Source organism: Lissotriton helveticus, chromosome 6 (assembly GCF_964261635.1).
Source record: "Lissotriton helveticus chromosome 6, aLisHel1.1, whole genome shotgun sequence".
Classification (NCBI taxonomy): Eukaryota; Metazoa; Chordata; class Amphibia; order Caudata; family Salamandridae; genus Lissotriton; species Lissotriton helveticus.
In genome coordinates, this window is record NC_136067.1 from 1,377,553,902 (window position 1) to 1,377,567,075 (window position 13,174).

Below are 13,174 nucleotides of genomic sequence, written 5' to 3' on the forward strand. Positions count from 1 at the left end.
TTCGGAATCGACGGGCGGCGAGGCAAGAAATGCAACGATCGGCGCCAGAGCCCGATAACATCTTCGAAGACGATCTAGCGAGCGCCGAAGACTCGGATCAAGACGACAGACAATACTTGGAGCCCGACTCCGAATATTACCCCGAAGAGGGAGAACTGATCGTCGATCTAGAGGACTATGATCAAGACATCGTAGCAGTTGAAGACGACTCCGATGACGGCGAGGGGCGAACCTTGAGTACACCGCCCCATGTACACACTACACTTCTATCAGAGACTCAGGTCGAGGCATATCCAGCAGGCCTTAGCCGAGATCAACAACCTCGTTCTACAGCCCCGCTATACCGCCCGGCTAAGAACATATCGAAAGAGCACTCTGAGACACGTCACACAATATCGGTACCATCGAAACCGAAACTAATCGACAATACAGTCTTCGGACCGAATTACATCGACCCGAAGGTATCAAAGCCAAAAGGCGTCGAACCGAAGGCCACAGTAACAATGTAACCTTCGAAACCAAAGACCGTCGAGTCGACATCGAAGACCAAGGCCGTCGAGTCAACCTCGAAGCCAAAACACGTCGATTTGTCACAAAAACAAAAAGAGGTCGAATCGACTCCCAAAAAGCACGTCGAATCGAGCAAATCAGCCTCAAGTATCGACAAAGGGGAAAAAACGGTCGACGACAGAACAAGGCCTACGCCAAAAACTACTGTCGAACCGAAACAGAAGGTGGACGAAAGGAAATCGGTCGAGCCAAAGCCCATCGAACAGAAAAAGGGCGTCGAGCCGAAACAGCAGGCTCCAAAACAACATAAAGAGACTGTCGAACCGACAAAACCGCTCGGTCCGAAACAAGTTGTGAAGCCAGCAAAAGACGTTCAACCAACAAAATCGGTTGAAAAACACCCAAAACCAATCCAACCACCTAAAACGGTCGAAGCCCCAACAAGCGTCGAACCGAAAAAACAAAAAACAAAGGTTACAGCACCAAAAACTAGGACTGTGGAAGAGGAAGTTCTTCACCCAGACCCCTCCACAGAAAACCAGTCTAAAATCTACATTGACCCAAAGACTGGTAAAGTGACTGTTTATACCAAAAAGAAAAGGCATCTAGCAACTGAAGACCTTTCTACAATCCCCCTAAAGAAGAAAAGAGACTGTGCTACCTCTCCTATATTCTTTGAACCTATCATTCCTGCTATGCCTGCTACTCCTTATACCCCAACCTCACCGGCACGCTCTGACTACACCCCTGATGAAGATCAGGACGCAGATGTAGGTTTTGGGTATCCACAAAACCCTCTTTCAGAGCCAAAAACACAGCCATGGGGTGGAGGTGGGGAACCAGACACTGAAGGGACTCTGCCCATTATAGACCCTGCAGTATACCCTACTAAGCCATCACCCACAGAGGACACAGTAGCATTTAATTCACTACTAGATAGAGCAGCAACCTACCACAATGTAGAGATGCACTCTGATGCTGTTGAGGAAGACTTCCTCTTCGATACACTAACAACATCTGAGAGACACGTTAAGACACTCCCAATGTTAAAAGGGGTATTAAAACATGCAAGTGACATTTTTAAAGACACAGCTAGGGCACGAGTCATAAACCCTAGAATTGAGAAAAAATACAGGGCTGCACCTACAGATCCTACATACATCAAAGGGCAGCTACCCCTAGATTCCTTAGTGGTATCCAACGCACGTAAACGTGCAAACTCACAGACTACTGGTGAGGCCGCACCACCAGACAAGGAATCTAAAATCTTTAAAGCATCAGGCAAAAGAGTGGCGGCTCAGTCAGCAAACTCCTGGAGGATAGCCAATACACAGGCCTTGCTAGCCAGGTACGATAGAGCGCACTACGACAGTTTGGAAGAAATTCTCCAACACTTACCTGATCCATACAAACAGCAGGCAGATGAACTTATACAAGAGGGGAAGCTCATCACCAATGCATCCATTAAATGTGCCCTAGACGCAGCAGACACGGCTGCTAGGTCCATCAACACAAGCGTGCTGCTAAGGCGCCATGCATGGCTTCGTATATCAGGCTTTAAGAATGAAGTCCAATCTACAATTCTTAATCAGCCAATCAACCCAGACTTTTTATTTGGTCCAGCAGTTGATTCAATTCTGGATAAAATGAAAAAGGATACAGAAACTGCAAAGTCTATGGGGGCTCTTCAGTCCCAACAACACCGGGGCTCCTTTCGTCGCTCCAATTATAGAGGAGGAGCACGAGGACAATCGCAGCAATCCTCCAACTACAAAACTAACACACAATCCACATATACCAAAAACACCAGCAGGGGTGGTTACAGAGGAAACAATACCAAGGGTAGAGGTCGTGGAGGCAATGCAAATAGATCCTCCACTAACACAAAGCAGTGACTTCTTGACACTACCCCCAGACCACATAACACCATTCGGGGGCAGAATACAACAATTTCTGTCTGTCTGGTTAAATATCACCACAGACAAGTGGGTCAGCAAATTATCCAACATGGCTATTGCCTCGAACTCACCTCAACTCCACCCAACATACCACCCATGCACCGTCCCATGTCACAGGAACATATAACGCTACTCCAGCAAGAGGTCATCAGTATGCTGCAAAAGGGGGCCATAGAACCAGTCCCACTGCAACATCAGGGAACAGGAGTATACTCCCTATACTTCCTAATTCCAAAGAAGGACGGGTCTCTCAGACCAGTATTGGACCTCAGGCCCCTCAACCTGTACATTTTGTCGGAGCATTTTCACATGCTCACTCTCCAGCAAGTCTTACCACTGCTTCGCCAGGGAGACTTCCAAGCAATCTTAGACCTCAAAGACGCATACTTTCATATACCAATACACCCTGCTCACAGAAAGTATTTGAGGTTCACCATTCAAGGGCAACACTACCAATTCAAGGTCCTGCCATTTGGGGTGACCACAGCTCCAAGGGTTTTCACCAAATGTCTAGCGACAGTGGCAGCACATCTCAGAAGGCAACACATCCATGTGTACCCTTACCTGGACGACTGGCTAATACACGCGCCAACAGCCCAGCAATGTGCCGACCACATGTCAAAGACTATACAACTACTGCACAGTTTAGGTTTCTCACTAAACTACCCAAAGTCACACCTACAACCCTCACACGTCCAACAGTACCTGGGAGCGACAATAGATACACTGTCAGCAAAAGCATATCCCACCACAGCACGGGTCCAGGGAATGCAGACACTGATACAAAAGTTCAGACCCCATCACTCACTGCCAGCTCGACAGTTTATGCAGCTAATAGGCATGATGGCCTCGTGCATATTCATAGTCCCTCATGCCAGACTACATATGCGTCCGATACAAGAATGCCTAGCAAGGCCGTGGAACCAGGCTCACGGGCAATTAAAAGACCTAGTGTTGGTTACCAGTCGGGCATACAACTCTCTGTATTGGTGGAATCCACAAAATCTTTGCAAAGGGCGACTGTTCCAAGAGCCTGTCCCACAAATAGTCTTAACAGCGGACGCATCCCTACTGGGATGGGGAGCCCATGTCCTACACTACACAGTGCAGGGGCTCTGGACTGTACAGCAAAAGAAAATGCATATCAACCTCCTAGAGTTGATGGCCATTTTTCTAGCTCTAAAAGCTTTCGCGACACACTTGCGCAACAAAGCGGTGTTGATCCGGACGGCTATGTATTACATTAAAAAACAGGGAGGAATGCAGCCGAGCATGGCGGCAGCGTGAAGAGGGAGCTCCCAAAGGCATATCGGCCTTAGGTGAAATCCGGTACAAGAATCCGATACACCGCCCACCCGAAGTAGCGGAACCGGCTCGGGGACCCAGGCGGCATCGCTAGATCCGATTACTGCAACATCCCGCACCGGCGTCATTGGGCCTGTGGCTGCGCAGAAGCACCGGCCTTGCGTACTTGCTACCCTCGGCGGAAGTGTACTCTGGCCGGCCTGACCTTGGAGACAACAGCCGCTCCCCTGGCAGGAGCGAAGCGGAAGGCAAACCGCCTCGAAAAGCGGAGGTGCGAATCCCTGAGAACCCGGCGGGACGAGAGTGAGTGGGGGCGTCCGCCGGGGGCTGCGGGACAGCGCTGCAGACTCAAGGGAGGACTTCCTTGATGCGAGTATCCGGGAGACAGATGGCGCCATAGATTGCTGTGGGGCGCCATCTTGGAGGAGCACCTGCATCAACGCAAGCAACTTGAGGAAGAGCCGGCGCTCCAGAAGTGAAAAGACACCCCCTCGCTGAGGCAGCAGCCACTGAGACCAGTAAGTGCGCTGAAACAGTGCAAATTGACTAGATGCATAGGGAGAGGCGCATGGGGAACCTTTCGGAGTGCTTGCCTCCCCCGGAGACGGAGTAGCAGGAGAGACCCCGGTGCACAACGCTCTGGGCGAGCCCCGGGCTGACACCCACCACTCTCCCAGAATACGACGGTGGCGCAGTACCGGCGCTGGGACACTTACTCCGGCGCAGGGGGTGTACCAGGGGGTTAGTCATCACGGGAACCACCAACTGGTGAACTGCGCAACGAGCCGGCTGCTCCCCCTGCGATTACTGGCACTGGTCACCGGTGCAGAAAAACTGCCAAAAGACATCAGCCTCGTCGGTGTGGAATCCACTCAGGGACGGGACATCGACAAACCATTGGCTGATTCACAATCCCCCCTGACCCACACGTCCGGTGCCCAGCATATCGCTGCACGAGAACCGCGGTGCTGCCCGGAGTGGGGCATGCCTCTAATCATGGCAGGCAAAGGGACCAGGAGTGCTTCAACACAGGCCAAACTGGATAAGTTTGCTTATAGCCAACATGGACACTCCCAAGTTGCTTGAAGAAGTTCCACAGGCGCTAGGCGACAACCGGCCCTGATGTAGGGGCGAACTGTCTAGGAGGCGGAGCGGGACTGACATGAGGGACCCTGGAGCTGGTGAAGCTGAGTAGGGTGGGCAATAGCCGGTGCCAGTAGGGGACTCACCAACCCCACGAGCAAAGTAAGATGGTTGGGAACGGGGTAAAGCACTCTGCCAAGTTGGGGAAACGGGTAGGGAGACGGACTGTGGGGCAGGGAAGCAGGGTGGGGGGTTGGAGGGGGAGTTGTAATGTTAATGTTACTGTTAATAGTCATCACTCATGTTCTGAGACACGCACACGCACCAAGTACCGACCAATTCAGAAACACCACCTCACAGCACCGTACCTGCAGGGGATTAGGCGACGGAACACCTACACACTACTAACACGAACCAATGGCCCGACAGCTGAACGCCTCAACAGACGAGGCCACCCCTAACACAACTATGGTGCCCCCCCTGCGCATGCTTACTTGGAACGTTAGAGGCCTGGGGATAAAATTAAGCGGGGGCTGGTATTACAGGCCATTAAACGTCAGGGACCTGATCTAGTGTTGCTCCAAGAGACGCACCTGGCTGGGACAACATGTAAGGCGCTTGATAGGCGAGGGTATGTGATGGCAACGCATGCAGAATTCACGACAGGCTCCAGAGGGACTGGAATACTGGTGAAAAAGACATCACCTTTTTTGGTGGAAAGCCGCAGGACAGACGATCAGGGTCGCTTCGCCGCAGTACATGGCCAATGGGAAGGAAGGCCTCTTAATGTTGTGTCCGTGTACATTCCCCCAGCGCTCCATTCTACGACACTGCCGGCACTTGGTAAATTCCTCCTAGACCTCCCAGAGGGTGATACGGTCATAGGGGGGGACTTCAACGCAATAGTGGATCCCACGCTAGACACTTTTCCCATGAGAGAGCGCCCCAGGGGAAATGCCACGCTTCCTGGTTTTCTGGAAGCAATGGGCCTTCTAGACATATGGCGGCAACTGCACCCAGAGGCTACCCAGTACACATACTACTCCGCTGCGCATAATAGCCTTTCCCGAATAGACTATTTTTTGTTTCTGGGGATGGGACTGGGCTCAGTAGATAAGATGGATATCCTGCCTAGAGGCATATCTGACCACTCGCCAGTCTCTCTATCACTCACTACCAAAGAGAAGAAATGCGCTAGAATATACCCTATTTACCCAAACTATCTGAAAATCCCAAAAATCAGGAAAAAACTCAAATTGGTAACCACACAATACTTTCAGGAAAACGTTGGATCGGTGTCCTCACCCTCAGTACTGTGGGAAGCATACAAAGCGGTCCTTCGAGGTGCTGCGGTAGCAACGATAACGGGACACAAGCGGGAATACCGGCGGGCGCTTACTGAATTAGAGCGGGCACTCCATAGCGCAAACACTGATCACATGTCTGACCCCACCCTGGACACTTTACACTTGTTACAACTACGTCAACAGCAGTACCAGGCACACCTTAAAACAATAGTCCAAGGCTACATCGCAGGTACAGCGCATAGAATATATGATGTGGGTGACAAGGCAGGGAAGATGCTGGCATGGCTGTGGCCAAACGAGATATTGCGCAGAAATGGGGTGCTCCAGAACTGCCCACAGCGGCTAGATGGACCAAAAATATGGACATGCTTATGGTGACAGAAAGGGCAGTGTATGTGCTCCGGGCCTGCCCCCGTAAATGGAACAAAATCTGGATGCTGTGGAATATCTATAGAGGGGACATCTGTGAGCCATTGCCGGAGGACGAGAACCTAGACTCGGAAGGGGAGGAGGAGTAAAGTGTTGGGTGTTTGGTTGCTAAGTTGCTTACACTGCAAAATGCTGTATTCATGTAATACTACTGCAAACAACATTGATAACAAGCAAGGTGACTGATGATTGGCTATGGGCGTGTATACAATGATAGGAATGTGATGACAATAGTTGGGTTTTCTTTTCTTCTTACTTCGATATCTATCACGCAAATTAATACATATATGTTGAAGGTTAGAATGATGTACCATATACAAAATGGGACACCGACATTGGTCTCAGAGAATTGTATGAAGGACAACTGATGGCACTCATCCGTGTTACTTTTGAGAATGCACTTAACGTACATCTATATGCACATTACTTCTACTACTCTGCCGCTACGTGATTGCACAAACGAAAAAATTGAAATTTGATTACAGTATTGTGTATATAACCTATGCCTTCATGTTAATAAAGATTTTTAAAAAAAAAAAAAACCAGGGAGGAACACACTCGCCACAGCTGTCGCACCTAGCTCAAACAATGTGAAAATGGGCCATTCAGAGGAACATTTTTCTCATGGCAGAACACCTCCCAGGCAAGGACAACCAAGTGGCCGACCTGCTAAGCAGGCACAGCCAACAGATGCACGAATGGGAAATTCACCCCAAAGTGCTCCAACCATTCTTCCGGAAGTGGGGACAACCGGAAATAGATCTGTTTGCCACAAGCGAAAACGCAAAATGCCAGTACTTTGCCGCCAGGTTCCCACATCCGCAATCGCAAGGCAATGCGATATGGATGAACTGGTCAAGCAAATTTGCGTATGCTTTTCCCCCAGCTCCACTAATACCGCTGGTGGCACGCAAAATGCGCCAACATTCGCTGACGCTAATCCTAGTTGCTCCCACATGGGCGAGGCAACCATGGTACACAACGTTCCTAGAACCGTCAGTGGTGCCTCATCAAAGACTGCGACTAACACCCAGTCTTCTAACTCAGAACCATGGCGAAATCCAACACCCAGATCCCCAACAGCTGAACCTAGCGATCTGGCTCCTGAAATCCTAGAATTTGGATACCTCAACTTGCCTCCAGACTGCATGAATATTATCAAAGAGGCAAGGAAACCCACTACCAGAGCATGCTATGCAGCAAAGTGGAAACGTTTGGTCATTTACTGTAATAACAATGACATTAACCCACTTGACGCTTCCACTCAAAACATCATTTGCTACCTATTGCACCTCTAACGGTGCAATTTAGCGTTCTCTTCCATCAGAATACACCTAGCTGCGTAAGCAGCATATCTGCAAAACAGGCAACACCTTTCACTTTTCAGGGTGCCAGCAATCAAAGCGTTTATGGAGGGACTTAAACGCGTAATTCCTCCAAGACACCCACCTTCGCCAGTCTGGAATCTAAACATTGTCTTAACCAGACTAATGGGACCACCCTTTGAACCATTGCACTCATGCGAACTACAATTTCTTACTTGGAAAGTGGCTTTCCTTATTGCCATTACTTCGCTACGAAGAGTTAGTGAGCTGCAAGCCCTAACTATTCAAGAGCCATTCATCCAAGTACATGCAAATAGGGTAGTTCTTAGAACAAAACCTAAATTCATGCCAAAGGTGGTATCCCATTTCCATATAAATCAAACTATAGAACTGCCAGTGTTCTTTCAGAACCCACAAACAGTAGCTGAAAGGGCCTTGCATACCCTTGATGTCAAAAGAGCTCTGCTATAATACATAGACAGAACTAAAACATTTCGAAAAACAAAACAGTTGTTTGTTGCCTTCTCACCACAACACAAGGGTAACCCTATTTCAAAATCCGGTATAGCCAGGTGGATAGTTAAGTGCATCCAAATATGTTATTTGAAAGCAAAACGGACCTTAACAGTCCCCCCTAGAGCGCATTCCACACATAAGCTAGGGGCATCCATGGCTTTCCTAGGAAATATTCCTTTACACGAAATTTGTAGAGCAACCACATGGTCAACCACACACACATTTACAAAACACTATTGTGTAGATGTACATTCAAAACAGCAAGCTGCTGTAGGACAGGCTGTTATCAAAACTCTTTTCCAGACTGCTGCAGCTGGCACAGGTAGCCACCGCTAGGGGAGATACTGCTATACATTCTATGCACAGATATGAATTCAGCAGCCCACATGCCTCGAACGGAATATGCTACTTACCAGTATGCATCTGTTCTTGGCATGTAGGGCTGCTGACATTCATATCGCCCACCCACCTCCCCGGTGCCTGTTGCAGCTGCAGCATTCAGTCTTTGCATGGACATCTCTTACTGTACTATACTCCATCTCTGCCACAATGGCGAAAAACAATCTGGGGATAGAGAGGATGCCCATGCGCACTGTAGTCCGAGGGAGGAGCCACCTATCTCGTGATACTTCGAAGACTCTTCCAGGACAACAATGTGCAATCATCCGGACCCAACACTAGGCAGCGATCTATGCACAGATATGAATGTCAGCAGCCCTACATGCCAAGAACAGATGCATACTGGTAAGTATCATATTCCTTACAGGTAAGTAATTTTTTCCTTCCTTTGATTAACGGAATCACCAATAATTAACATCAGACCGTCTCTCGGAGGGAGGATTTCCTCATCCTACAAAGATTCAGCAAAATAATGAGCTAGCCTTAACCCCTTCGCTGCGGGGATTATTCACCTGCTGTGCTGGGGGGGAGGGGACGCGCACAGCGCCCGCATGCTCATGACGAGCTCAGCTCGTCCTGAGGCACGGCGCTCCTGTGCTCATGACGAGCTCAGCTCCTCCCAGGTGCATTGGCTCCCATGGAACGTTCAGCACAGGAGGGGAATTCTCCCCGCACCTGAGCGTTCCACGGGCCATGACGAGCTGAGCTCGTCATGAGCACCGGAGCACCGTGGCTCATGACGAGCTCAGCTCGTCATGAGCATGGAAGGAGTTAAGTAATTTATATTTGTGTACATTGTGCACTTTGTTTAAGGCAGCACATCCGGACATCATTTAAAACTGGCTAAAATATATCTTGCTTCGGCAAAATGGGTGTTTTAAAACCATGCCATGTTAATTTTCTTTTCATAAAAATGCAAGCAGTTTCTACAATCTCTCCCTGAAATGTAAAGCTACAGTTATCCTCCTAGGCCTAGGTTTGTCACTCATAATTTGCACAATTGTGTAGGGTTGACCTCAGCCCACTCTAACCAAAATCACTGGAAGATCTGCAGTCTATTGCCAGTTTCTAAACTGATGGTTTTGACGAAAAGCAAGCTCATTTACATTCCATTGATTCCAAACCCTGACAGTCTCCTCCAAAAGTGCCCCATTAATAGGCCTTATAACTCACATTATAACGATAAGCCACTTGCCTTTCAATCATCGTGATTGATCTGTCATAAATGCTTTAGTTAAATGGTGCCTCTTCAAAGAAAGCGTAGCAAGAGTATAATATAAATTCCTTTGATTTGTATGGTATTGTAATAATTGCTCCTTAAGATGATGCTGCCTTTTTACAAGTGTCTTTTCTTTGCAGAGAGGTTGGAGGGCGTCTTCTCACTGTAGAGACTAGACTCCCAAACAATTTATCAGAGTTTGAAGGGGATTTTTCATTGGATGGTTTGCGACTGTGGAAGACTGCATTCTCTGTTATGACACAAAATCATAGACCAGTATCACCCACACGGAACTGCCAGAGTACCTCAGTGCAAAGTAAAGGTAATGATTCTAAAAGTGTGGATGATAAAAAATTAGTGATCATGCCCTGTAGAAGTGCTCCAACCCGCCTGCGGACTCAAGTATGGCTTCAAGCCAAAGAAGAATATGAGCGCTCTCAACGAACCCACAAAAGCAAATTGGTTATGCGTACAAGTGAGAAACGTTGCTCTCAGGTTTTGCATGATGGAGACTCTGTGGCACCTTCAAAAGACATGACCGATTCATATTCACAGCCAGCAGCAACGCAAACAATTGAAAATAGGGACATCTCTCGGATCATAGAGCATGAATTATCCTCATGCACTACAGACTCCCCTCAAACTCCTAGCAAATGTGGAGCAGCCCCAGACGCGCAACCTGTGATTGAGCTTAGTGGTGAGACAAAGGATGGATATTATGAAAACTGTGATTCACCAGAGTCTCCAATCTTGCCATGTTGGCAGAACAATGTTTCCTCCCCAGAGTCTAAACATTGTAACCTGGATTATGACCATTTAAGACCGCATGAACTGACTAAAACACCAGTGAAAGAGTTTTGCCCTGTACTTCTGAAGAGTGGTGAAAACCATAATGAGGATGACCCAAAAGAAGCTTTTCTATCTGTGGATCAAGTTAATGAAGGTAGTGGGAAATCTAGATCGATTTGTTTGCACAGTACGCCTGTTGTACAAAGACGACGTCGAAAATCAAGTTCTGAGGCCCTGTGCTGTACCCCAGTATCTGCAGGTAACAATCTACAACATTTAATGATGACACTGTTATCTGTGTACAGTATTGAATATGTTTACATGTGCCCATTATTGACTTTCATGACATATTAAGGGTTCTTTTCAAATTTCAAATTGGCAGGTGTAGTGTCATGAGTAGGTCTTGATTTTTCAGTGAAGATTATGTGGCTAAAATAATTTTCTCCTCTTATTTGCTTCTTACGCATGTCCTTTTCACCAGACCTGTTTGTAACGTGGTGTCTGAATTGTAGATTTGCAGAAGAGGCCATAGATCCCAGTACTGCATGAACTGGAACAGATATGGGATTTTTTGTACACCATGTTATTTTTTAAAAAAAATCTTTTTATTGAACATAACAGCTCCATGTAAGTACACTTCAGGTGACAGTGAAAGTGCATTGGTACAGTTATAACAATATACATGCAAAATTCCGTTGGCGAGATCAATATAGGCCTACCCCCCTAGGTGCATCCCATGCATGATTCAACCTACTAAGCTTTGGCTCCCCTGCCCTCTTCGCCCGGACCCCTCCCCCCCTCCACGCTACATGTCACATCATCTTCCCCCCCGCTTCACGGCTATCCCCTCTGGCAATAATGGACAGGCAGTCCCTCGAGTCTTAGGTTACAGAGAGCGCTCACCGGGCACACCGGTCAGAGAGTGAGATCCCACCAGACCTAACTCATCTCAGTGGCGAGCCATCAGGGGTACTCAACCACTCCCCCCTGTATCGTCTCCATGCTAACCATATCCTTTCCCTTTTTTTTGGGACAACCCCTACTGTTGTAAATTACCTTCTCTGCCCTCTGGCACCAGTCCAGGTCCCTCTCGCATTCTTCCACCGTTGGCAACAGATCACTCCCCCAGAGTCGCGCTATATTCCTTTTTGCCACCATACTGGCGAGTGCAAGCCATATCTTTTCTCCCTTGGGCCATGTGACCTCCCCCGTCACCCCCAGGACGTGCCAGCGGGCCTCTAGCGGAGCCTCAGCCCCCACCACCTCTGCCATAATCCCCTGCAGCTGAGCCCAGTACGCGTGGATTTTGGGGCAGTCCCATAGAATATGAAAAAAGGTGCCGTCCTCCCCGCAACCCCTTAAACAATATTGTGAAGCAGCAAACCCGATCCTGTGTTGCACCGTTCGTGGTGTGTATGACCTATGGAGGATGCGCAGCTGAACCAGTCTAAATCTAGCCCTGATCGCAACCTCTCTCGTGCACTGCAGAGCCTCATTCCAGTCATCATCTTCCAATAAGCCAAGATCCAACTCCCATTTTTCTCTCAACGGTCCCAGTGTGTCCGGGAGGTTTTTAACAAGTTTTTTATAGGTAAGGGAGATAGCCTTATCAACCATAGGGTCTAGCAACGACCGATCCTCAAGCGGAGCATACTAACTGTTCAGGTAACTGTTCCCCCTGTGGCAAATGTGCATGTATGGCATGTTTGAGTTGTTGGTAATGCAGAAATTCCCCATCCCCCATGTGGAACTCTGCCTGCAGACTCGCAAAATCTATCGACGATCCCCTCTTCCAAACGTCCCCCAACTTGTCTATGCCAATCAGGTTCCACTGGCGCAGGTCTCGCAGCTTTGCAACCTCCCGAAGGAAGTCGCCCTTCCACAAAGGCGTACAATCCGTGAGCTTCGCCTCCCACCCCAGAATTTTCATCGCCCGCCTCCACGCCGCCACCACCACCGCTGTCTGAGGGGGCAGGGTCTGTTTCTGTCTGGGTTTAGAGTATAAGGCCTCCAAATAGGAACCCTCTCCCAGTGCCAAACGATCCGCTCGGTACGCGGGTTCCTCCTGTTGAGCAAATACCCAACCATTTATATTAAGTAGCTGTGCGGCCCAGTAGTAGAGACGAATGTCGGGGACCGCTAGCCCTCCCTCGAACACTCCCCGTTGTAGTTTTTTAAGCGCTATTCTCGGGCACCCTCCACTCCATAATAGCGAGCGTTGCTCCGCCTCTATGGTCTTGAATACTTGTTCCGGGATCGGGAAGGGCGCGCTCTGTAGTGCATAGAGCAGCTGGGGCAGGGCCATCATCTTGAATAGGACGGCCCGGCCCATTA

General features: G+C 48.8%; 1 protein-coding gene across 2 annotated transcripts in view; it reads left to right on the forward strand.

Moving 5' to 3' along the window:
* The window catches only part of REV3L (REV3 like, DNA directed polymerase zeta catalytic subunit), a 954,247-nt gene that overhangs the window by 598,522 nt on the left and 342,551 nt on the right, over positions 1-13,174 (forward strand). For both annotated transcript variants that reach the window (XM_078649145.1, XM_078649144.1), the window contains exon 14: positions 10,192-11,099. In XM_078649145.1, the coding sequence (XP_078505271.1) occupies positions 10,192-11,099 (908 nt within the window). The remainder of the gene's footprint in view (positions 1-10,191; positions 11,100-13,174) is intronic.